The following is a 27,902-nucleotide window of genomic DNA, read 5'->3' as shown; positions in this document are numbered from 1 at the left end:
TCAAAGATTACATCAGCTTATTCGGGGGAAGGGGGGGGGGGCAAGGCATGCCTTTTAATTCAACCTGTTCCGTTGCCCGGTCCGTGTTTGTCGCCCTCGCCAGTGACGGCGAGGTCGGAAGTTATCACCCGAGATGTCTCCGACGCAAGACAGTCAAATTTGTCTCCCGCGCGAGAGCACGTAACGACAAAGAGCCGAGTGATTCTTTTCGAAGACTAGGCGCGGGTTTGCGGGGTCGTGGCCAGGGCAAAGCTCTTGCGAGCGTGTTGCGAGAGACCCAACCGCCAGGCCTCAACACCGGGGCATGTGCATGTATCCAATATTGACTCTCTGGGACGGCAAAAAAAAAAGTAGCGTGCTACGCCAGCCGGACTACTTGAAACCCCAAACGTTTTGTACTGTTATCAGAGGGAGGCTTCGATCGTACTTGACTGATCACCTGACAGGGCTGGTTGCCATGGCAGCAGCCGGTTCAGAAAGACTCATGCCGGATGCTGATTGGTCAGTTTGGGGGGTGCATTGGTTATGCAGATGTCAGCTAGTGCCGACACGTTACCGTGGGCTTCGGCACTATATCGACAAACTGCATCAGCAGGCAAAACACTGTTAGGGTCTGGGATAGCTATTTGTGGGGTGACCTGGGAACATTTTGAAGGATGAGTTGCATGAAACCTTGTCAGAAAAGCTTAATATTCCCGCAGGTAATGATTTGCTGACAAATTCAGCATATCCTTTTAAACAAAATCTACCTAACTAACTCACTATTATTTTGTGCTGCACAGGATTTGCTCACAGTTCTACTGCAAAAAGGTTTTCATTTGAGGTTTAAACCTTAGTTTAAAAGAAACAGCTATTGGTACTTTTTCTGATAAACTGTTTGATAAAAAATGATCATGTGATAAAAAGGTGACCAAAACAGAATGGTACTTGTCAAATGAAAAATGTCACTCAGTTGGGAAACCCCCTGAAGGGCAAAGCATGATGTCCACGAATGAAAGGACTAAAAGCAGTTATGCAGAAACTCAAGACGGTAAATACAATTTAGAAAAATAAGCAACCCACCTATGATCTCTAAGATGATCTTGTCGTCGGAACGCTTTCTGGCAGATGTCGCAAGAGAATGGTCGCTCATCCGTGTGGGTACGCTCATGGATCAACAAGTTGTACGACTTGGTGAAATGCCGGCCGCAGAACTTACAGATGAACTCCTTCTTGGCGCGCGTCGGGCCCCGCCCCCTCCGTCGTTCCTCTGGGTGGGGGTGGTGATGCGGGTGGGGATGCGGGTGGGGTAGGGAAACCAAACCCTTGGCAAGATTCTCGTCGGCGCTGCAGGGCTGGGTGGCGGCGAGCGCCAAGTGGGCAAAGTCAAATTTCGGCGCCCGTTGCGGTTGTTGCGACATCCGTGCCGTGTCCTTACTGTAGTCAAGACTGAGTGCTCGGTGGACCAGCTCGCTGGCAGGCAGGGCGCCGGTTTGCAAGGCACCAGGCAACAGATGCCACGGGGATGGGTACCCTTGGTGATGCCCGCCCCAAACCGGACTGATCGTGTTCAGGGGTAGGAGGGGCATCGGTTCGCCGTTTTTCTGCAGGCCTGTGTACTGGATGTTGCCGTGAAGGGCGAACGCGGCGTGAGCGGAGACGGGTCCGGCGGGAATGAAGGATTGGAGTTGGTGTTGGCTGGTTGGCGTTAGGGGTGGGGTGGGTGGGCCGGTGCTGGCCCGAACCTTCTTCAGCTCTGAAGAAAAATAAAGCAAAAAGAAATTCATTGAAACAGAAAAAGAAATTTGTAATCCCGAGGCAACATCAGGTTGAACATGGAATCAGACAAAAAGGGTGTTCCACTGAAATCAAGAAATGTTAAAAAACATGACAAAGATCAGATTTTGAGCATTTCTCCATTGTTTTTCTTAATCAAAATGATTCTCTAATTCTGCTACAATTGGGAAAGGTTCACTAGGAAATCAGACAGAATTAAGAGGCATCAAATTTGTGTAACACTTCATGCACAATCTTACCCATAACATTATTTTTTAATTATTTTATAAGACGATTTTTCTGCTGTTGAAGTTGACCAATCCATGTCAGACATTTCCATAATGGTCTTAGGAAAATTGCTAAACTTCTGGTCGTCATAATCACTACTATCTTTGAGAAACAATTCCCAATAAATCAAACTGAAATGGATGCTAAAGTTCCTTCTGGAAATAACAATAAGTTTGATCACAACAAAAAATATTTTTAGAAGAACACGCAAACCCAGACCTTACCATTCAAACAACATTCGCAATTGTGCACCAACCGGCAGACAGAACTTCCAACACAAAAGGAACACATCTTCATATAAATGACAAACGTCTCTCGAATATAACTTCACTGAACAGTCAACCCAACTGCTTACACCTCCGACAACTTTCTCAAGTGACGTCCACTTCTTCCGAAGGCTCAAGGCTCACCAGACCACAGAAATAAGAAGCTCAATTATTGACAAACATGAGGCTGGAACCGGTGAGACTGGTAGTCCGTGTGGGACCAGTCGATGCAAAGCTAAAAAGCCCACAGATCATTTGACCCCGCGCCTTACTGACACAGTGCCGCTACCCACATTAATTTGTCAAGCCCTCTTTATGTGTAATAACCCATTGTCTGACCGTTTTTATTAAACAACACGAACCAGCTCCCTTTACTTTGCGTGTACATAAATATAACGACAAATACACACATGCTAAATGTTAAACACACCCTTTCAGTTGATGAAGGGGGAAAAAGTGCCGCCCGGGTTTAGAAATCCTGGAGGATTTTCAAACAGGAGAAATGTACGCTTGGTAAACAGCTCAGGCCGGTATCACAAACACGGCCAGGTACTCTGGCTTTTTTTCCTCACCGACCGACTGACGCTTTGCGCGGGGAGCAAACAGTCGCATGGAAGGGGGAGTGCGGTTTACCGCAGGGGGCGACCGGCGACAACGGCGGCGCTGGGCTGGAATCTTATTGATGCTGCCGACGCGGTGAAGGTGCTCGGGTTAAGAGGGTCGGCGGTAATTCTTTCAAAGGACGCCGATCATTTGCATCAGAATGTTGATGATGCAAGGGGGATCTGACAAATCACGACCTCCGGTTCGATGGCTGACTGCGTACATGCGGTCAACACTGCCCTCGCTGTATGCGAGGTCACAAGCAGCCATACCTCTGCACACAAATTTAATTGGTAGTGTACAGAGATGGCGATTAAAAAAATAAATGTATCTCCACTGTTATAAAAACGTTACATATGTGCATTTGTGGTAATGGACATTCAGCCTAATGGTATCAGAAATTGTTTGGACAACCAATCTGGAAAAATCTGTATTTGCCTTTCAATAAATCCATAAAATAAGAAAATATTTACAAAAAGAAGGAATGAACTAGTAAATTACTTGAGATTAGAGTAATTACAAGCATATAAGTCTTGGCAAACAAACTTAATGGCTTACCAAAAGAAAAAATTAAAGCCCCATTAAATTTGAGTTCCTTAAGAAATGACGCAGACATATTTTTAAAAAAGAAAAAAAGAAAAAAGGAAAATCATTTGCGAAAAATCACAAGATAGGCCCTATGACAAGCTTTAAACGACATCAATTTGTCACTGATATTTGACACATTTTTAGAAGAATCTGCATATAATTTTAATTTTTTTTAAATAAATTTTGCAGGAATATGTAGAAAAAAAGTGCAAATTACATGAATTATGCATGAATTTATAAGATGACCTTTTTCTACAGGCTCAATTTTCCAGTGCGTGGAATGAGGGAGGGGCTAAAGAATCATTGGGGGAGGAAGATGCATATAACCAAAAAACAGCCTTATCAAAAACGTCACATAAACATGATAAATGCAACAGCCTCAGCTAATGTACATGAACACAATACACTGCATAGGACCACACATGTACATGTACTATGCATGTACGTGCAGAACGGGTTGGGCATACAATGCACCCACATTGATGGCAATACTGCTTACTGTTGGTTGTTGCAAGGCTCTTTTTACCAAAATCTGTCCTCTTTTCTCCAATTTTTTTCAACCAAACGCTTAAGAAAATATGACTTTTAATGTTCTTCAAGTCTAGTTGCATTGTCACTGCTGAATTGGATGCAATAAAAAGTAGTACAAAACTGATCGTTTTGAAATATTCGTTAATCTTAAAATCCAGGTCGTTATTTTGCACAATAGTTCCCATCAACCAAATTTCCAACACATCTGAAACCAATGACACCTTTTTTAATGCTCAAAAACAAAATTGGGACATCAAATGCTATCAAAATACTCACAAAACGGGTGTGAAACTTTGGAGAATTTGAGTGGAAATCAGTTTATAGATAATTTCAGCACAGAATTGAAATAGCCCTATACGACAGATGTGCATTGCTGAATACAATACAAAGGCAGAAACCTAATGAATGCAGAAAACAGAGTTTGCATGTGTGAAATACCAAACTGTCCAAGACAGAAATTTCAGATCCAAAATTGGGATTTTCAAAAATGCTTTTCACTTCTTCTGAGAGTGTTATGAAATGAAGAAAATTAAATAACCTCTGATATTTAGGATTTTTCACATTTACTTTGAATAATTATATAAAACTTGTTCTAAAAATTGATCCGAATCAATAACTCTTTGTTTTTGTAAATGTCTTAATTTCACCAGAAGTTGAAACAATTTTTCAACAACTATATGGTAGATTTTCTGAAAATAGCAGAATTTTATTCTTAAAAGGTCAGACTTAACTTAAAGGCAATATACAACATTTGCTTTTGCTGTAATTTTTAGAAATTATAGCAAATATTGTTACACTGACCTGTTTAAAGTTTTGTGTTCGCAGATGCTGAAAAATGTAGTCTGGTTCCCTGAACCTACTTCATATGAAACACAGCAATTTATATTTGTCGAGAAATTGTCAGGTCAGGGAACCAGACTAGCTGGCTTGCACCTGTCAGGGGTGTGTAACCGATTGCAAACAAAATGTGGACTACAATGTAACTTAATTTGGTAAATTGGGGAAGGTTTTTGAAAAAAAAAAGTCAGTTTTCTTCCAAAGATGGTTGGACGACCATCATTGGAAATTGATAAAAAAAATTCCACTTTTCTTGAAAATGATAGCAAACCAAGTGCCATGATTTCGCAGGATGTTTGAGACTTTTATAAAGTAAGGTTCTTCATAATAATTTAGTAGTTTTGTGTTTTAACGTTTGCAAATGTATATTAATTGCCTTTAATTCAACATGTTTATAATTAACTTTCAAAGAAAGAAACAAAGAAATTCTCCCCATGAAAACTGCAGTGTGAAACTCTCAATTAGTTTTTATTGCACTTTAATCATTTAGAAAATCCCAAACCATATTCTCAACCTCTTGCAACAAACAACAACTAGATTTTGCACTTTGTCTTTGTATGGAATTGAATATTCTTTAAAATAAAATTAGAAGCCTTTTTCCTTTTAACACCGAACATTTTTTTCTGAATTACAGCTCCTACTTAACCACAGGACCTCAACTTAACTAACGACTCGCTGATGGATGAGTTCCCACCTGTCTGTTACCTCTCCTCGCTTGACAAGTAAATAAACAGCCTCTTTATAATTCATGTATTAATTAACCAAAACCTACCGCTCAAACAAGAAGCAGTTGCACTTCCCCTAATTACACACACACAAAAAGACAAAACCAAAAAGAAAAAGGACACTCGCGAAATACCACCATTTGTTTAATTTTACAAAGTCTATTGGATCATGTAATATTTATACAGATTCTCCATTCCAAGTTTTTTTTCTTTCTTTCTCGGCTTCGTCTGTTTCCATTATTGCCACGGTAACGTGATAGCTCCACGCACGAGCGCTCGCCGCGCTATAGCTTCCACTACTCTCGTTACCTTTGTGCGATTTTTTTTTTCCGTTTCAGCCGGTCGGCAAATAACGAGTCCAACGACAACATCTGGTGTCTATCTCCAGTTGAAGCTAAGCTTTCACACTTTTTAAAAGTCCGTTCCATTACATTGGGATGGCTTGATATATGAAGCATAAAGGTAATTTTTGCCCGTCCGGATCTTTAAAAAAAAAATCATCGGATTTTTTGCAGAATTTAGAAATGTAGAACCAGGTCAACATGTATTTCAAACTGAAATTTTGACAAATATTTTGTTTTCATCATTGTAGTGAAGTGGATGGTTTTGTTACTATGAAGTATTTGGTTTGAACTTCGAACTCTTCAAAATCCACACAAGTCATGACAAGTGACCTTTGACACGATTACCCATGCATGATGAGGTCACATTAAGTGACAAGGTGACAGCATGGACGTCACGGCCGTGATTCGTAAGCCTCCTAATCCCCTACCGCACTGATACAACGGGCACATCAACCGACACCCACTAACCACTTGTCTCGATCCCCTGTGTATCCTCCCTTACCTGCCCTTTGACCTCCGACACACCGATGCATGACGAGGTGACAAGTATGGACACTGTCATGTCACGTCCGCGATTCATCTTCACACCAGCCTCCTCATTTTCCCTTCATCCCCTATGAGCCACGTCTTGCTCCCTGTGCATCTTTCCCTACCCCTTGACCTTTGACACACCGATGCGTGACTAGGTGACAAGCATGGACACTGTCACGTTGAGGCCGCGATCCATCACCTTCACACTGGCTCTCTGTCCCCCCTCCATCTGACGAGTCTTGCTCTCCAATGTGGCCACCCCCCCCTTCTACCCATGGTCACAACGTAGTGCCATCATCTTACACCCACGAACCGCGTGTCTCCCCTACCCCCTGCACCCCCACCCCCCCCTCCCCACTGACACAACGAAACCCATCAACTGACACCCACAAACCACATCATGCTCCCCTCTGAACAGCTCCCCCATGCTACCCCCCCCCCCCTCCCCCCTCCAACCATCTTGACTCACCCCCTGGGGAGGAAACAAACCACTACCGTACTGATTGCTGCTGAATTATGGACTAGGCCGAGCCGTGAAGATCGCTAACCACTTCTTCCTAATCACTGTCAGATGGGAGGCTTTAAAGAGTCAACTGGAGACAATATTTCCAACTAATTTTAATTGAAAGACAAAAATTGAAATAACAAAAGAGGTGGAGATTTAATAGATTTATTTTTAAAGGTTGCCAATATTTCCGGACCCAAATAAATTTTAATGGACAGCAAAATTGAAAAGAGGGCTAAAACAGATTTTTGGTAAGCAACACATTTTTCAAGACCAAGTGAACAAGATACTATATTTCCAGGCATTTTTTTAATTGAAAAAAATAAATAAAAGGGCAGGCTTTCATATTTTTTGGAAGGTTGCAATTTTGTAAGGGACCCAGGGCTGGAAAGTGTAATAATTATACAGAAGAATATCAGAATTATGGGGAGTATCAATTCTGCAGAAAAAGGAGGGTAATATTTAGTGCTGGGATTTAAAAAAATTCGGTTTGAATTCCACTATTTGGTTTCAATTTCGGAAACTGGATATTCGAATCACCCTTAAAAAACTAAGCATTCCATTTTTTGTGACACAGGTTAAAGGAAACTACTGGAACATCCCAAATTTTGCTCCATGGTCTCTGATTGTAACTGCATTCACTCACTAGTGGTCTTCTTGGTATATGAATAGCCTGCCAATTCGACTTATCAAGAGAGTTCCCATCCATTTTTTCCCCTTCAAATACAGCTCTGAAATGTTTTTGCAAAGGCCCAGTGGTCACTGAATCCTGCACACTATACCCAGTCATTGGGAGGGCATTTCATGCGGTAGCTCACTCGTCACTTTTTGTTGGCACGACTGTGAGCTGGATGGGAGCTTCCAGTGAAATCAGATTCGTTTTTAGGTTGTAAAACATTTAGGATAAGGCCAAAAAAAAAAAATACTCGGTCTCTGGTCAGCGCGCGCGTCGATTTTAATCATGCGCGTCAACCTTTTTTTTCTTCAAATTAACACGGAAACTACAACAGCGCCCTCTATTGCCGCGCCTCCTCAAATATTTGTACCAAGGAGCACCAAGGAATGGGGAAATTGCACCAAGGCAAATGATAAAGAGCACCAAGGCAAATTACGGAGGACACCAATGTATAATGAGGACACAAAAAAGCAAAATAATACCCACCTTGTCTGTACAATACAAGCTTGAAAACAAAAAAAAAACCACCCAAAAAAAAACAAAAACAAAAAAACGCGTAGCCACATCAATTCCGGAACTTCGGTCTGACCAGAGACCGACTATTTTTTTTTGTTGGCCTAACCGGATTTTGAATTCTCTGATTTCTCCCGCTACTAGATGCAATTTATCTTAGAAAATTTCAAAATTTGCTGCTGTTAATTGTAACAATCATGGAGCTGTTTCATAGCTCCATGGTACACTCAACCACTCTCCTAAGACCCTGGCACATGTGTAAAAGGTTACATTGAACTGAAGTACATGTTGACAACATATTACATCTTCTTTATTATCAAAATATGTTCTGAAAAGTCATTTACAATTTTTCTCCTCATAGTTGGAGGATTTCTCTCCTTAAATGGCCCCACAAAAAGCTCAACCTAATCCCTTTGACACTTGATTAAAGGATTAACTGTTAGGGACAATTAATCCCTTCATTAATCAATTAGAGGGTGTCATGGGGGATAAGGAGTGTGGGATTAAAGGTATGGAACACCAGCAGGGTAGCTGGTAAGTACTTAATGGGGATTAACTAGGACAATAAAGGGATTTGTTTGAAAAAGGATGATTGTGCATTTTCAATTGGGAATTTGGAAAAAGGGATAAATTGTCAACATTTAATACCAAATAATAAACTAGGCTTACACACATGTACTGTACCAGGGCTGTAGCAAGCCTGTAGGTATAGCCTAGAGGACAGGGACGGTCGCTTGTACCGTGAAGTGGACCTTATTATGTTTAATAAACAGTTGATTATGCATGGAAATTTCAGTAAGCCTCAAATGTCAATAGCGACGAAAAAGTGGAGCTGCGGCCAATTTGGAGGGGCCTGACCACCCCCCCCCCCCAACGGGCCTGCAAACATATATGCGTGCGAGAGCAAACAATAGATGTTTCAAATTTATCATTTTTCATTCTGCAACAAAATTGGCCAATATGTATCTTTCTTTTTTTGTTGTTGACAAAGTCACTCCCAGTCCCATATTTAGATAAACCTTTCCCTCTCAGATTACAAAGCAAATATAAGGTCACTAACTTCACCTATTTCCCAAACGGGGCGTTTCCAAAACTTGGTTCAGTGCAAATTTCATTTTTGTCACATTCTATGCAAACAATTTTTTTTCTTCTGTAATCGGAAAAGAAAATCAATCATTTTCACTTAAATTTATCATGAACAGCGGTGATTTTCGTCCACAAACCTGTAGAAGACATAACACAGACTGCCGAAGATGATAAATAAAAAACCCGGAATGGCGGACAAATTACACCACACAAATCATCGAATCAAAGTCAATGGCAAATATCTGGACTGAAACATCCCATCCCGACAAAAGAAAAAAAATCGGGCCTCCGTGATTTACGACGAACGTTCCTTCTACATCATCCAAAAAGAAAAGAAGAAAAAAAAAAAAGGATACCCTTTCTTTCTCAACCGACACATCTTGCAACAGTTAATAGTCGGTAGGTGTGAAGAACGTCCGCGGCGTTAATCAAAATACGACCCTCGGAAACCGACAAACGACGTGTCCCGCGAGGCCGAGGCTGTCTTGCCTCAAATGGCGTTTCACGCGGGCGGACGATGAGCTCCACAACAGATTGTTTATCACTCAACGAAGGGGCATCAATACAATACGCAGAGAGTTATCGTTGGGCTTGGGGGGGGGTGTTTCACTAAAAAAAAAATGAACTTGAGTTTCATTTTGTTCCAAAGAATAAAAAGTGTTGGAATAAAAACCTCTGCAAGTTTTATGCCAAATTTACATGATACTTGTACATTAAAATCCCCAGACAATGAATGAATTTGTGAGTTGGTGGTTCTTTATTTATTTTCTGTTACTAAACTCAGTACCCCTTAATAACATTGGAAAACTCTTGTCCTGCAGAATCCAGATATATGAATATCTCAATTCTTTGAAAAGTCTGACTTTAAGCCCATTTTGTGATGACACGTCACAAATGTAAAAGCCAGCGGATAAAAAGTCTGAGATTTGTCAAAGAATTGCCGAGTCAGTCAGGAACAAATTTCTGTCAGTTCAAGTGGGCGGCCTGACCTGCTTGGAAAGACCAAATCTTTCTCATCCATTTCTCTCAAAGTTGACAAATTTGGCAAAATATTTTTCTGTCTTTCAAATCTCTTACAGAAAGTGTCAACATTTGTCTGCAAATTGTCACCTTTGTAATTTTTTTCCCAATTTTTTTGGGGGCTTTGCATGAGTTGAGCTGTGATACGCAATTTAAACAGCCACCTTAAAACTGCCAGGGTGGAAAAGTTGTGACCCGTACAGGGTCAAAGGTAAGAGGTCAAACTTGTCAGTAATGCAATCAGTCACCTTGGTTTGGCTACTAACTACGTTGACACCTTCTTTTCACAGCGACGACGCATGGAATGTCCAAGAAAAGTAATACAAATTTAAGTTTGTGAAAGTGCAGTCCATTTATCTTATGAGAGAATATTAACTTTTAGCTGTCATCACATAAAACGTATGAGTTTTGATTCCCGACAATTTTTCAAAATCTGTCACAATCCAAGAAATTGGTCAACAAGGCTTAACATCGTCAAAATAAAGTGGTGTTTATGTTTTCTTTGATACATTGTATGACGTCAGTTTCGTACAACCTTTGACTGCCAAAAACGTTTTCATAACACTTCACATGAAATATTTCACTGAAGGAATTCTTTTTCATCATCACTCACTAGTACAAAGTTTGAAATATTTAGTACTCTACAGTTAAAGGGAATGTACATCATTGGCTTTTGCTGTAATTTTCAGAAATGGAGTATTTGAGGGGTTAAAATATCAAATATTGTTACACTGACATGTTTGAAGTTTTATGTTCGAAAATGCTGGAAAAACCAAGAAAAACAAAATTGTTCAAGTAGTCTGGTTCCCTGACTCCACTAAAGATGAAATGGATCAATTTATATTTGCCAGAAAATTTTAAGGTAAGGGAACCAGTCTAGCTGGCCTGCACCCGTTCATGAACATGTAACCAATACCAAACAAAATTTGGACTGAAAAAGGGTAAATTTGGAGCAGCAGTTGAAATATAGTTAGGTTTTTCCAACGGTGGTCGGCCGACCACTGTTGGAAATGTATACAAAAATACAATTTTCTTGAAAATGACTTCACACCAGGTGCCATAATTTTACAGGATGCTTTAGACTGTCATTTACCAACATCCTAGTAAGGTATTTCTTAAAAACTTGGTAGTTTTATTTTTCGATGTTTGCAAATGATGTATATTCCCTTTAAAGAAAAAATGCATTTTTATCATCTTTACATTACGAACCAGATTTGTATGCACAATCAAACAACGCCACCAAAACTTAAAACAAACCCCGACCAAAACAAAAACTCAAAAGTCAAAACCGAAACCGCAGGGAACTATGGCAAAAATCCCATTAACCCCATACCTGAATACTATAAACTTTTCTCCAAGATTCGCGAAACCTAAAAACGTGACGGCACAAAAGCATCACCAAATGATCTATAGTGCGGACACATGACGGACATTGCACATCAACTACAAAGAAAAAGTCTTTTTGTTTATCATTCTTTACGCACAAAAACGGCGGCACAGAAACCTACCATTTGTCATCCCATAACTGAGTTTTCATGTCAAGTTTATTTTCCGCACAAAAAAAACAGCAAAATTTGTCTCCGTCCCTAAACCTCTACTGCCCTAGTTTCAACACAACCCGGCGCGCAACTGTCGTCCGTCCAACTCCAGGTTGGCGCGCCGGTGGGCACGTTTAAGTGGCCTCGCGGCGCGTCCACACGAACCCACTAAAACCACACACCTGACGGTTCAAATGCATCTATTGTCAGACTGCCAGCTAAAGTGTCAACTACTATACAACCGATCACGAACTGTGTGCTTTTTGGACAAAAGCCTTTCAAAAAAAAAAAAACTTCCCAAATAATTCTGCCGCTACATCTAGTGTACTCCATTTCTGAACTTTACACTACTGTTTGGACTACCGATTGAACATGTGCAATATTTTTTTCCAGGCGGTTAAAAAGTCAATAAATAAGAGTATATAATTTTTTTGTTGGCAAGTTTAATTGGGAGTTTGGAGAGGTCACAATGCCTATTGTGGGAACGGGGTTCCGTGTTTGATCTTCAAATTATGAAAGAACTTGCCTACTCAGGAGGAAAAAAGGGGTTGGTTTTTATAGGGTCTTTTTTTTTTGGAAGGGGATAATTTTAAGAGTCTTGCTTTTTTTATAGAGGGGAAGTTTAAGGGTCTTTTTTTTTTAAAAGGGGGAGATTTTGTCATGCTCATACTGCATATATGGCTTGTAAAGAAAGTGTTGGGGAATACATGTAAGTGGGGTGCAGCCTTATAAAATAAGAGTAAATTTGGGTTTTTTGAGTATTTAAATTTCTGTTCTTTTGCATTAAATTTTCTACATGACAACCCTGTTGAGAATGCATTACAACATTCACAATAATAAAAGCACAGTACATGTAGGTGTTTTCTATAAACTTATGCATATTATGATTTTAAACACAAAAACTGAAGAAAAGAAATACTAAAAATGACGTAGTTTTTTTTTTTTAGGATTTAGTCACAAATATAGGCCCTACTGCTTTCAATGCAAACTTTTCAGCTGCACACAGACTGGGCTTTGAGTGCAGAATTTAAACATAAAACAGAAAATGTGGCCAACTTTACTCATCCTTTGTAAAAAATTTCCAAAATTTTCATGAGGCAAAGACAAGGTCCTCAGTATTTCACCAGCCAAGTTTGAGGTCTCAATTCAATTTTTAAAGGAGACTTTTTTTCTCAACAATTCGCACTGAGAGTGAAGCCAAGTGATTTCAATTTAAAGCCTAAGACTAGATTGGTACATGTCCATCTTTTAAGTTTTGGGACTCTCATCATAGTTACACAGGGCCTACCCGATGTTCCCCAAATACCTATGTTCCCCGATATCCTTAGGATTAGGGTCGGGGAACATCGGTATTGGGAACAAAGGTATTTGGGAACATACATGTAGGTAGGATACATGTATGCATCCAGTCACAAAAAGTATTGCGAGTCCTAAACTTGCGGAACAGGATGCACAGCAAAAAATCAAACCAGAAATTGCACAAAAAAAACCCTTTTTTTTTTACCAGAACCTGATAAGAATACAAGGTCTTGAACTCGAACCACCAGCTAAGTTGGCCGGCCTCAAGTTTCAAAATCTACGGGGCCAATATCATCACCTATCAAATTTGTAGAAATTACCCTGCCACTTTCCCAAAGTAAACTACTTCTGACCCTCGGTGGCCCGGCGCATATTGCTTCATGACGTGCTGGCCCCACTGCGCCTGTCAATCATTCCAATAGTCAGGTGCGAATTTGAGGCTATCAAAAGGGGCAAAAACAAAGGGGCTAAACTGTGCCCCCCCACCGGGTCGCCCACCCCCTCCAAAAAAAAAAACCCAGCCAGAATCAGAGGGATTGCAATAGAGAACTTTCTCACATTTATGTTACACATAGGTCCTTATTTTGTTCACTTCTATCACTGCCTTATATGAATGATATTCTAGGACCTTTTTCTCATTCAAAAAATTTGCTTTAGTGCAACCAACTCCCAAGTTAGACAAATTATAATCCAGCTTATATTTTTGTTAATTTTTTTTTCATTTTATTTATTTCGACAACATCCAACAGCGCAAGCGCTAGAACTGGATGGATTAGACTTGGTAGAAGATGTGGAAGGAAATTACAGTTTTTTAGTGGTGAGAGGAAAACCCCAGAATGACATTCTTGGAAACCAACGGAATCAGGCAGCGACTGAAAACCCAATCCACCTGGGTCACAGCTGTGGAAGGCGAGGAAAGTACCGCCACGCCAAGCTGATTCTCCCATATACATATTTTTGTAGAAGAAGCTTCAAACATGTTAACCCTTTAATACCTTCCCAAATCCTCCAAAATCCTCTTTGCAAAATGGAGGATTTTGCAGGATTGAGGCTACATGGCAAAAGTGTGTTGCTGTTCGGAGGAAGCACTGTGTCAAGGTCTTGGGCCGGACCTTGTGTTGTTTATGCTCAGCCGTGCATAAATTTAGGCCTAGATTATAATTGAAATACTCAGCACTGCTCCAGGATGTCACTGGCTCTGCCTCAACATATTGACAGTGATTGCTGGAGGATTTTGCAGGATTGAGGCAGTGGTCACCCCTCCAAGGACCACATTCAAGAAATAACGGAGGCTTTTCAGGATTGAAGTTACATCCTAGCAAAAAATGCCTACGGATGTTTATGATAAAGAACACAATACAACCTTTACAAACAGAATAAAAAGTGACTTTTTCTTCGTCAAGTTGCTTCTCAGACCATCCTGCATTTACTTTCACAACATTCATTTAAGGAGTAAAAAACCTTAACAAATGTCGGCTAATTTTAGTCAACACGATATCATGAATTTATTATTAAAGCATACTTTTTTTTACATCTAAAAATCCAAGCATGCCATGAAATTTACTGAGAGTTCCTTGAAGGAAGATACTAACATTGTCAGTTTCTGCTTGAGCTTTTTCCTTCTCCGGCCTCCCAACTTGGTTCACGCAGAGAGGCTCCAAGTGCAAAACAAATTCGGGAAACCCAACCCCGCCTCAAGCCCAAATTCAAAAAATCAACAGAGTCCTTTACGAAAAATTGTTTTGCCTTCCGTTTGATGAAAACTTCTGGGTGGGCCCAGCACGAGACACCAGTCATAACAGCTATTTTGGCCCCCTGGGGAACGTTCCTACAAACACTATTACATTATAGGGTCGGTCTGTAGGTAGCCCTCCTGATACGCACTATGTATCTTTTCCATTTGGCAAGTCATCATAAAGTTATAGGGGTCCCAGCGCCGGGCCGATTAGGGCCCGAAATTGCCTGGGGGATGGAGTTACACGAAAGTCAGCGTTTTGGGAAACTTTTCCTCGTTTTGTTTCTGGTGGGCTCTTTTATTCAAGGCAAAGTGACAAAGAATTTTTTGTCAACGTTATTAAAAATTGGTTTGTACGTAGGGGCAATTCCACGGTAACTTTTGTTACATTTTTAGGCACTTTGAGACGCACAAAAGAGTCTCGCAACTCAATGCATTGGTTTTAACAGTCAGACTTTTTTTTACATCTTGTTGTCCCCTTTAATTTGATACCACATTTGTTGTTGTGATGCTTGTAGTTCGGAAGATATAATAAATTTCCATTTTTCAGCCCTGTCCACTTTTCCGCGGAATCGCCCACAGGACCCTGTGATCTGCTGTTCCTTACTTAACTTTAAAGGATCAAATCGACCTTCAGTGTTTCTATTTGCTCACCTCAAATGTTGACTTAAAAGTACACCTCATCATTTTTCTATGGTGTGGATTCTACAGATAACCTTATTTCATCTGAGAAGCTTGTTTTGAGTTTTTGAATGTTTTTTTCTTCCTGTTTTCATCACAACAGCATTTTAAGGCCCACTTGTAAGTGGAAAAGTCATGGACATGGGTCTGTGCACAAGTACCCCCTCAACGGTAAGAAAGGGAGAGTTGGGGGAGACCACTGGGGGAGACATTCCAACGCAATGCCAACGACGCCTGTCGCTCACGCGAAGATGCACATCAGAATAAAAATACTTCGTGCGTACTTTGCGCTATACGCGAGCTATCAGTACGCTCACACAGTGTGTCCGGCCAACGGGTAGACTGGTTCCCGCTACCATAATATGGGGACCGCTAGCTAGTTCTCATTTAAAGCCACTGATTGGATCGCCTGAGTGTGTGTGCAGTATGATTTTCTTTATTTTTGAGAATGACGTTTACACTCAAAATTACAGCTTTCCAGCATGGATGACAGCTGCACACATGGCTATCAAAAAAAAATGTAACCTCTGAAGATTGAGGAAGCATACAACAAAAAATAGCCCAGGAAATTAGAGTCAAATTACCCATTATTAAACATGAACCAATCTTATCTGATCAAGTTTCTGTAACCACTGCTCCCACAGTAATTAAACTGCATCTAGCCTTCTAGGCTTTAGGAGTAAAAAATTTGAGGAAAATATGAGAAAAATATTTCACATGCCGAGGGTAAAACTAGAAAAAATAACTTGCTCAGACAAATGAACCAGCATCATAAAGTCTTGGAAGCTGCAAGCAGACTCTTATTCTTTCAATAATTAAATTTAAAAAAATAATTTCAGAACAAAACCTGAAAAAGAAAATCCAGTTTTTAAATATTATATGTGGTGAGAAAATAGCCTAAGTCTGATTATAATTTTAACTGCTGTACACGTTATGTAGTCCATTTTCAGAGCACTCCTTGCACAGTTCTCTATGCACGTTCTAGCGGCCAAGCAGCACCGCGTCCGTAGCGTGTGACCCTCGGCAAAACGGCTCCAAAGTCTCCCCTGAATTTGCCACCTCGGCAGGGCCTGGGCACAGCCGGTGCTGATCCAGTAGCGACCGTCGTGGCCCTAGCGGAGTGTGGTCACGGCGGGGGAAAATAGACAGTGACGGGCCCCCGACTGGGCGGTGCGGGTGAAAAGTGGAGAGGCCCGGCCGGGGCGTGAGTAAACAACTGTTATAAAATTTGATGACGAATAATCAGTCCATCGTTTTTCTCATTTGATTATTTTGGGGACTGCTCACTGTGAGTGCCTAGATTTCTCCGCACGAGGTGTTGATCTTTCTTGTTCAATTTTTATAAATTTGTTTCCCCCTAATTTTTCCAATTTCAGGTTACTATGGGACTAACACTGAGGTGATGATTGTGTCACTACATTGAAATTTTCTTCTGTATTTTGTAAGTCTTTTGTCTTTCAAGCTTAAAATTTCATTCATAAATGGATTTCTAAAGGTCAGTTAAATATAATTGTCTTTTGTTTAATTCTTAATTATGCTGACACCTTATTTCTTTAAATGTAATTTTTCAACTAGTTTTGATGTAATTTGTTCACATGAGGGCTGGCTTGACACAATGTGGTGCATTTTTAAGATACTTTTTGTTGTTGTGATTTTGAGATTTAGAATTGTCAGAGAAGCATGTTTTCAAAATTAACATCATTTAATCAAACCTTTCACTTACATAAAAAACACAGGACTTTTACTACAAAGTGCAAATTTACTTTCGTTTTGTTGGAACAGGTCACAAAATCTGGCACAAGTCGCATACTGTTGGGGAAATCATTTTCCACCGCCTCAAGTTTTATTTTGTATGTAACATAAGGACACACGTTTCAATATCATTTAGCGTAATTCCTCATTTTGATAAGAGGGGTAAAATACTTTTGGTATTTACTCAAGTATGTTTTCTAGAGGTTTTTACAAACAAGAACCCGGACTTGAGATGTATTCGAACAACATTCGGTAAAAGGATATTGTTTTGGCCTGCAGGAAAAAAAAGGAGTGAAAAACAACATTGCAAAAGGGAAGGAAACTGTTAAAAATACAGCGTCCTGTGCGTGCCATGGGAGTAGTGTCATTTTTATCTTCCGTTGGCACACTGTACACTTTTTTTTTCTCAAATCAATGTTGTTTTTCTTCAATTTATTTGTTTTACTGTTCCTCTTGATTTTTTTTCCAGTGGTTCTTTCCCTGTTTTTGGAAACAGTAACCAGATGTCTGTGGTATTTTTTTGGCCAACTGCCTTCCTCAAAAAGGCAAAGTGGTTTTAAGTGATTGCAATTTTTGAATTTCAGTTCCTCTTTTTTTAGGGGGGGGGGGAAGGGAGGGAGGACTTCAGGAGGAAATAACCAAAAATGGAAAGCACGTCTCCTTTCTTTTTCTATTGCACTTTTTTTTCTTTTTTTTTTAGTGATATAAGTAATAAGTAGTTAAAATGCTTCCTGACTGCTGGTTTTGGGGTTGCGAACCCTCAGAAAGCGGGATAGTAGATTCAAGCGATTGCGATTTTTTGAACTGAAGTTCCGCTATTTTTGGACAGAGAAATTCAGAAGGAGATTTATAAAACATGAAACTGAAAATTGAGGTTTCTTCCTCTTTTTTTTTTTTAATTGCAGTGGTTTTTTTCAGGTGTGAATTCTGGTTGCAATGATTAACTGCTGGCTTTGAGGTTAACTTGATGAACACTACAACAAAGAAGTAGCAAAGATAAGTGAATATCAGGGGGAAAGATGACATATTTTGGCAAGAAAAACTCCAAAATATGCTCCAAATTCAAAACTGTTCAGTTTAAGCAATGTCCAATTCTATGTGTATACTAAGCAAGATCTTGAACGCGAGCAAAACATTAATCTAAGCCAATTTTAAAACACAACCGATTTCTAAAAAAAGAAAATGCACAGAACAGGCACTGAAATTTTGATGACAATTTGGGTATGGGTTAGATTGTTAAACCTAGGATTCTAATTATAAAACAATTAAAAACTGAACAAATAAATTTGCATGAGTCTTTGTTGCGTTTTAAATTCATCTTAAATACTAAAATTTTCTCACTTTAGATAGTGTACATGTACATGTACATGCACATCGTGTACAAACAAGTGCAGAAATATAGCTGCCATGCTTAATGATGTGCAACAATTAATTTTTTTTGATTATTATAGAATCTTTGACATCTACAGTTACGTGAACTCGCACGTGTACAAGTTTAGGTTTCTCAAAAAAAAGTAGCGCGACAGACGACACCTTGTTGATGTGTTTTCAATCAAATTGGTTAGATAATATTTCTGTTAGTTGTGAATTTTTTCGCAATCTGCCGAACAGTATCAATTCATCAGATGCACCACTAACACTCCTGCAAGGATACAGAAGATATGAAACAAAGTACAGGGTTTCAGTGTTAGTAACACACGCAGTGTGCGTAACGTGCCAAAATATTCAACAAACAAAGTGTAGAATCTATGAAAGAATACAGTACAATTTTAAAAGCACCCTAATTAGACAGCATAAAAACAATACGCTTTGACATCGAGTATATCAACTCACTTTCTCTATAGTAGGCACAGTTTTGCCTCAATCATGTTTGGATTTTTGTTTCCCTTTCCTTTAAAGCAGTGAAATGCTAGTTTGCAAACCAAAACAATTTACACCAAAAATTATGTGTATATTGAAAATGGTACGTACAAAATATCACGGAGTTATTTTTGTTTTTGACTATTGGGCTTGATCTGTGTACATGTATGAAGCATAAAGACAAATTTTGTGATGAGTGTTATCGAACAAGCAACGTAATCAGAGAGCAAAAGGTACCGGTAGAGGGGCAGATAGGGGAAATATTTGGGGGAATTGGGTCTTTGATGATACGAGCATGGCATTTGGCATACAGTCAGAGAAACATATCTGGCTATAGAGGCCATCGCAGATTTGTCCTTGGAAAAAATATAGGTAGAATAAAAAGCAATTTTCAAAATGTTTAAAATGGCTGCCATTACTGTTATTCTACCAACGTTTTTTCAAAGGACAATTCTGCGATGGCCCTATAGCCAAATATCTTTCTCATGACATTCTCTGACTGTGTGCCAAATGCCATGCTTGTATCATCAAAGGCACAATCCCATCACCTACAAATATATTTGCCGTAAAAGGTTCTAGTTTAAGTTGGATTTTCAATCTTAAGAAATAAGACTTAATTGAACCACTATAGGAAATCATCAGATTTTCCACACACACACAAATGCAAATTATTATTTCTTTTCCCGTGAAGACAACATGAGCCGTGATGAACCTCCACACATGCAAATAACCGAGCAGTGTTTTATTACTCCCCAACCACTCAGTGTCTCGCGTTCATCTCGGGAGTAGCTCTATGGGATGGATTATTTTCCTGGGGATTTCGTTGCGAGTCCAAGGTACGTCCGAGGCGATGCTGTCGTGTGCGGTTGATACACGAGGCTCTCAACAGGCCAAACAGTCCGTCATTACGGAAGGGGAAAATTTTTCCAGTGTCCAGATATTTGAAATATTGCCAAGTGTCTGCGGTGCTACGCTTTTTTCTTTCATTATGCCCAATAAAATTAACCCATGATTTTCTTTACAAATGTGCTAAATTCTTTATTATTCCTTTTCAGTATTTTCAAATTCTTCAGGTTTTTGAGATTGGGAGAAAATGAAAAAACCATGAAAAAAATTTGGTCGAGTTTCAGAGCAACACAAGATCTATGAACAGAACATAATAGTGTAGGCACTCCCTTAAACTGCAATTTTTTTTTTACATAAACCTTGGACCAAAACAGAAAACAAAACAAAACACAGTGATGAAAACTGATCGTTAATTAACAAGGTTTTTTTTATCAAGAATCTGGAAAAATTTGGAAAAATGCTATCCCCGTGACCTTTCATTTTATCCATTTTCCCCCTGGAAAATTATTGGTTTTATTTCTGTTAATGCTCATAAAGAGTCAGCGATTATCCATATTTAAAATCGATTCCACCATTTTAGGGGTAAACTGTTTTAAAAAGATACTTCCTTTCAAATATTTTCTGCTGCACATACAATGTATGTCTACAAGCTACTGAAAGATCGATGGTACAAATGTATAGGGGTCTATAGCGGAAACTTGCAACCAGAATTAGAAGCAGTTACTGCAGCGATATCACACTCAAGCGCATGCTGTACGCGTTCTTAAAGACAAGGCGCGAGTGCATTTTGGTAACTCTATTGGACGAAGGATCTCCAAGTGCGTATGTACTACGTGAGCGTGACTCAAGCGACCCTGGTGCCACCTCAGAAAAATGGCTACCGCCAGATTAGTCTATACAAAGAACATGTACATGCAGAAGAATGAACTTGATACAGCATGATTCTGTATTGCATATAGGCCCTATATAGACACCAGAAACTCAATAAATTTTGCCCAATTTTAATGCACAAGCGGAGAGTTTTTTCAAGCGATCTTGCTGTCCTTTTGGTCACGCCAATCATTCTGGTGTTGTAGACCGATCAATTCTGCACAACCCAGTCAGAAATGCAAGTGACAAGTGTTCCATTCGGTTCCAGATGTAACGCAATTGACACTTTTTGTTTCGCTTATATGATACTTTCACTTTATGACCAGAAATTAAAACTCATTAGGCAGAGCTTTGTATTGCCACAAGAAACAAAATCTGTTTCAATTCCTTTTTTTTCTTCTAATCATCCTTAAGACGATTAAAACAAAATTACCTATAAGTTACGCAAATTGTTTCTTCCTTGAAAATCAACCGTTTGTTTTGTTCATATGTGTATGCTGCCATTTTTGGAAGTTCCAAAATTAACAAGAAAAACCTGAAACAAAGACAGAACAGAAACTAAAACATCCAAAAACGAATGCAAACCTAGTATTTGTTTCAATTTTTGCAGTTCAAAAACTGAAATGAAACCTTAAATATTCATGTAGAATAATTGTACAAAAATTTACAGAAGCTGATATTTGTTTCAAAATTCTGCATACATTGGCCGGCAGTTTCAGATTGACAACAAAACCTAGAATGTGAACAAAACTGACTGAACTGAACTAAAGCCGACTCTGTCCAGATCAAAAGAATGAACAAAAAATGATGAAAAACTCAAAACATGTGCTGAACAAAATCGGGTACTTCCAAAACATTCTATCCAAAACAATGAACAAAAAAGATTGATATCTTTTTCAAAATTCTGCAAATTTCAAAACTTACAAGAAAGCTAAACTATGGAGAAAACAAAAGATGAAACTATCCAGACTGAAAAAAAATTAACAAGAAACAGATGTTTGTTTCAAAATTCTGTAATTTCAAAACTGACCAGAAAAAAAAATCTAAAACGTGGACAGAATAAAAGTTGAAACCTTCCGAACAAATTGAGGGCAATAATGTTGTTTGTTTCAAAATTCTGTAGTTTCAAAACTGACACAAAAAAAATCTAAAACATTTACAGAATGAAATCTGAAACTTCCAAACAAACAACTTGAGTACAAATATTATATTTGTTTCAAAATTCTGCAGTTTCAAAAGTGACAAAAAAATCTAAAACGTGAACAAAAAGCTGAAACTTTCTTGACAGACAAATTGAGTAAATAAATGATATTTGTTTCCAAATTCTGTAGTTTCAAAACTGACAAGAAACTAAGAACATGGATGGAACAAAAGCTGACATTTTCCTGACAAAAATGAGTACAAACATGATATTTGTTTCAAAATTCTGTAGTATCAAAACTGACAAGAAACCTAGTACATGGATGGAACGAAAGCTGACGTTTTCCTGACAGAAAAATTGAGTACAAACATGATATTTGTTTCAAATTCCCTAGTTTCAAAACTGACAAGAAACCTAGAAAATGGATGGAACAGATCTGACATTTTCTTGACAGAAAAATTGAGTACAAACATGATATTTGTTTCCAAATTCTGTAGTTTCAAAACTGACAAGAAACCTAGAACATGGATGGAACAAAATCTGACATTTTCCTGACAGAAAAATTGAGTACAAACATGATATTTGTTTCAAATTCTGTAGTTTCAAAACTAACAAGAAACCTAGAACATGAATGGAGCGAAAGCTGACATTTTCCTGACAGAAAAATTGAGTACAAACATGATATTTGTTTCAAATTCTGTAGTTTCAAAACTGACAAGAAACCTAGAACATGGATGGAACAAAAGCGGACACGTTCCAGACAAAAAAATTAACACAATTCTGAATCCTAAGACGATATTTTGTTATAAAATTCTGCAACAGATGTAGTTTTTCAACTGTATGGAAATTAAGGTATGATGTGTAGAAGTGGACAGCGCATGAGTAAGAATTAGTCACAAAGTCATGCACACACAAAATCACATCTGTTCCATATGGAGGGGAAAGTAGCCATTTTTATCCCCATATTTTCGGCAAGTAAGAAATGTTTCAACGGAAATGGATGAAGCAGTTTCTATCCAATACTTCAAATCACTGCAAACACAAGAATTTTGGCAAAAATTGAGGTTTTTTTTACTATTTTGTAGCCACAATTGGTACTACGGGACAGAAGTTGAAAGTCATGTTTTACATTGTAAGAATCTGTATCGAATTGGAGATCTCAAAACTTGAGTTTGAAATGATACAGCTCCCAAAAGACTACTCCAGAATCTGGCAGTAAGAAAACACAATCAACCCATTTCTTTTTCAAAACCAACTCATAAACCTTGTTAAAATTAATTTTTGAAGGGAATTTATTTGCTAGCCTGCAAAAAAGTGAAAAGATGTCGTCAGGGCCATTTTTTTTTTTACATAATAAGCTTTGAAGTCTGTGAACTGTTTCAAATCAAAAAAGGGTTTGGTCCTTGAAGGTAAAAAAAGATAGGATTTAACACGGTCTTGGAATAGAAAATTGAGGAAAAATGACTAAATTTTGTAATCCGCAATGTAGTTTTGTGCAGAGTAAGCAAAAATTTGTCACATCAACTGAATGCAATGCTGTCATCGTTTTTTTTTTTTCAACTTCGGAAGAACTCAAAGGAAGATATTAATTTCGATTCGACTGCAGGTACATCATTTTTCAATGCCAGAAAACTATTTCAACAACATTTCAGCCACCTCTCAAACAACGCGTTTACAATGTTTCGAAACCCTGCCAGCCCGCAAGATAACACCATTGCAAGAACATTCACGTACATGCATAAAAGCATCGAATGTCACAAAACGATATACATGTACGACACATGATAGGGGCAGCAACAAAAAAACATTCAGACATCCTTAACAGACTCAGATTCAAATGAGGGAAAAAAAAAGGTTTTTATAAGTAGTCAGGAAATCTCAGAAATCTCAGCTCTAAAATATTGACATCAAAAATGGGGGGAACAGAAGAAAGAAAAAGATTTGGAGAAAGAATACATTCATTTTTGAAACACAGACGGCGTGCTGAACAGAGCTTGTTCATTAAAAAAACAAAAATAACAGATCTTCAAAATCTTCATCAAGGGACAATGAAATCATCAACATGTCTTTGTCTTCACCTGGTTCTTGGGAAAAATGAGATTGTTTCTTGCTGTAGAATTCATCATAGTTTACCGTACGTACCGGCGTCGCAACGCCAATCAGCAAAGTCTGGCAAATTGATGGCACGAAATTTTACAATTTTTCATACCGAGTCGGCCACTTTTGTTTAGTTGGTTCGGTCAACGAAATTAACTGAACAATTCCTTAGTTTCTGATCTCTCAATGAGGCCAAAATACACATTTCATTTTTGCAGGTACATGTTCACATTTTATTTCCTTGATCAATTCACTATTCTGAAATAAGGTACCCACAAAGTACATAGTTGTACACGATTCAATGTATCATGCCCATTCTTCCAATTCAAACACAAAAATTAAACTCCTAAATTAGAGAAATATTAAATGTTTCATCACGGACATGAAATTTATTGTACTGCAGCAACATCACTGCGATATTTTCCTGATGGAATTATATCCTAATTTAGCGGACATATTTGATCTCAAATTAGCTGCTTATAACATCATGGCACCATGATGTTTTTTGCATGAGTTGCGTCGACAGCAACCAAGCAAGACCATTCCACGAATTTCCGAAAAAGGGGGCTACTTTCTTCCAAATTCACTCCACGAAATCGGGTGCTGATTTCCCTAGGTTACCCCAAGTTCTCAAAACTGTGGTAAAATTGACAAAATCTGGTGGAAATTTGGAGGCGAAAATAGGAGCAAGAGGTCAAGAAAATGAGGACAAGATGTCTGCCGCACCATTGTTTCAGAAAAGATTTCATCGATAAAATTCCTATAAAAATCTAACTGATTAAAACAGACAAATATGAACTGTTTTCAGAGCAAAAACGAAACATGAAGACATTTCCCCTTAGAAACATCAGTTCATTGAGGAAATATAAACTCTGGATTTTAGAGAAAATTTTTCTATCATCACCACCAAAATGGCTCTGAAAAATTTACAAAACATGGCAGAAATTCTTGCAATTTTTGCCAAAAATGGGTTCAGGGAGGGAGTGATGGACTTTTCCAGAAAAGGGGGGAAAATCTGGCCTACCTTTGTGCCACAGGTAAATGTTTTGGTCCCGGCAGGCCGAGAGGTAAAGTTGCCAGCTGTAGTACATGGACATTGGGTTGGCCTCCATTGTATCAAAATCTTCAACACTTGCTGAACGTGCCGTTGACTGTACTGTATGAACGACAACGGTAAGCAGTGTGCAGCATGCGGGTGCGTGTACTACGAGGATGCTGGGGCTGATGCCGTTGACTGGCGACCGGGCGCTGAATCACTCGACCGGTGGTGAGAACGGGCGGCACGGTTGCTCCGTCGATGCGGGTTGCTCCACTGTTGGTGTATAGACACTATGCAAACTGTGTGCACTGTGCAGTACGGAGATGGTCTCTACAGTGCTGTAGTCCAGAGTAGGAGCTGTGTCCTCTGCTGGATACTGTGAGCAGTGATGTGCAGACTTCAGCAAGCAGGGTCAGCAGCCAAATTGAGCTTCTGGTGTCTGTGATCAGTGCGATGCCCAACAAACAACCGAGCCCTGAAAAGCTGTGCTTTCCAAATCCAATACGGATCAGTTACTACTGCGACAGCACTCTATCCTAGTCACCGATAACATGCATCAGGACAGCCGTTTCAAACATGGATGCGAAAGGTTTTCAGTAAAGCCTGTGTTTCGTATAGAGAAACCGCAGCGGAAGGCTCAACACTCAGTGCTTGACAACAAGAAACCACCCAAAATAACCAACCCTTTCTTCCAACCGGTGAATGGAAAACTGCCAACTTTAAAAAAAATAAAATCTTGTTGTTTCTTAAACAAATTTGTCCAGGGCAAGTGAAGGCAAGCCAATCAAAGAGATAGAAATCAGTGTTCTGATAAAAGAAAGAAAAACCGCACTGTCTGTCAACGTTTGAGCGACCGCACTAACTGTGAGCATAATTCCAAATGATACCACCCACATGACACACTATATCCAGCATCACTGCATGCACACCAGGTGCCCAATAGGGGTAGAGTACTGGTACCTTAGTTTGGGTATAAGCCCGCCCCTCTGTGTATAATTACCCCCAATGTTTGTCACTTCAATTAAGATCACAATCAGGGGTACACCTTTTTTTATGAATGTTTGCTTTAACTCTAATACCCTTGATCCTTTAGAAATCACCCCCACAAACACCCATCAACAAAAGCTAGGCTACTTTCAATATGAATGGGATATAACTTTACCAAGCCTTTGAAGTTTGTGGCATTTTGGGAAGGGATTACTGGTGTTAATAAGCGACCAGAGAGAATTCCAAACGTAGATTGTTTGGGAGTTGTTCTAAACATACTTCACAAAGGATTACAAAAAATTCTCCCGTTTTTGTAAAGTACTGCATTAAGCTGTGCAAGGGAAACATACCTGTAGTAAAAGCTGTAGGTTTTCGAGTGAAGCACATTTTAATATCAAAACTACATCAGACATGCAACTTGGAATTTAGAAGAAAAAAAACGAGGAAATTCCAAACCACACAAGACTTTGTACAGTGTTTTTCACTTTGAAATGGCATTCATGAGAAATGAAAAACGAGAAAATCAGTGGATACGAGGGAAAAGTTGCATGCCTGTACAATTTATTTTGTGTCTTCATAAAAAAAAAAAAAATACACCTACACACAGAAATATGTAAGTTTAACCACTTTATGGGCATTGGGCGTTAACAGTGTGAACAAATTATTTTCAAACTTATTTAAATATTTCCTTTTGTATACCAATCTTTAAACCGAAATCTAGGAGACGGATATTTTTCTTGCAATTTTCAGTTTAACAGAAATAGCTTTGGTGCGATTTCAATTCTTTGCATGATCGAATGAAAACGAGACCAAGGATTTGCACAAATTTTAGATGACTTGGTTCTGAAAGAATTTTCTTTCACTTTGCATACATGGGTAAAGACATATTTGTAATCCTCCCCCCCCCCTTAAAAAAAAAAAAAAAAATTGGTTGGAACACCAGATTTTTCCCCCAACAATTCTAGTGCAATTGGTACTTTTGAAATACTTCTAATGTAGTTTTAGAAATAAATAAAATGGCCAATTGAATTGAAGCTTCAAATTTGTTTGCTTTAATGTAAAAAAAAAAGGGCGGGAAAAAACATCATAACTAAATTTTCTTTTTTTTCCCAATGTTTCAAATGATTATTTTTCTGCCAAAAAAATGGAGAAAATAGAAAAGCGTCGCCTTGGTCGTAAATCAGAATGTCACGTCAACCACCAGACAGGAATTTTGATGATCTGAGTTTGAAGGCGAACAAAAGACGCAGCTGCGTCATTAGGAAAACAACTTATTTTGTCATCAGTGAAACAAAAAGCGGACTCTTGTATTTTTCATTTTTGCTCCATTCTCACAGATCTCAATTTCACTCATATCTGAAAAACCTGGCAGTGACGGATAGAATTCAACATTTTTCAGTTCTTTTTATAGTTCTTCAAATATATTTTTACTTTCAGACATTTTGAACATGTGTTCCATTTATGGCCCCTCAATATCGTCATTTTTGATCATCGATGCTAATATCAATTATATTCAATATATCGAATATTATTTACATGTACAAGACATGTTGCAACCTCTTGCTAGGCATTCAAGTGTGTATCTTCCCTTTTCGGAGATCTTTTTTAAATGTCCGCATAGTATTTTTGTAATTGCTTAAACTACGCTCTTGAGCCATACAAAATGTTTGAAGCCCCCCCCCCCCCCAAATTGTCCACACAACCAAAATGTTGATGCTGCCATACCTTCGGATGCCGATAAGTGGACATCGTGATAAAAACATATGTATTTTGACCTTTTTGACTTATC

At 38.8% G+C, this 27,902-nt stretch overlaps 1 protein-coding gene across 2 annotated transcripts in view; it reads right to left on the bottom strand.

The window, feature by feature from the left end:
- Nucleotides 1-26,040, bottom strand: part of LOC119724850 (zinc finger protein 567-like) — a 38,718-nt gene extending 12,678 nt beyond the window's left edge. The window contains exons 1-2 of one of the 2 annotated variants that reach the window (XM_038196121.1): nt 25,112-26,040; nt 1,063-1,735 (exon numbers count right to left, since the gene is read on the bottom strand). In XM_038196121.1, coding sequence (XP_038052049.1) covers nt 1,063-1,735; nt 25,112-25,199 — 761 coding nt within the window. In that variant the 5' untranslated portion in view covers nt 25,200-26,040. Of the gene's footprint in view, nt 1-1,062; nt 1,736-2,267; nt 2,736-25,111 lie in introns of those variants that run through there. The other variant, XM_038196122.1, reaches the window with a different exon arrangement.
- Between the last annotated feature and the right edge of the window lie 1,862 nt (nt 26,041-27,902).

This window comes from Patiria miniata, unplaced genomic scaffold (genome assembly GCF_015706575.1).
Source record: "Patiria miniata isolate m_02_andy unplaced genomic scaffold, ASM1570657v1 HiC_scaffold_18, whole genome shotgun sequence".
Taxonomy (NCBI): Eukaryota; Metazoa; Echinodermata; class Asteroidea; order Valvatida; family Asterinidae; genus Patiria; species Patiria miniata.
Note: the sequence above shows the minus strand (reverse complement) of the source record. Positions and strands in the feature narration are given on the sequence as shown.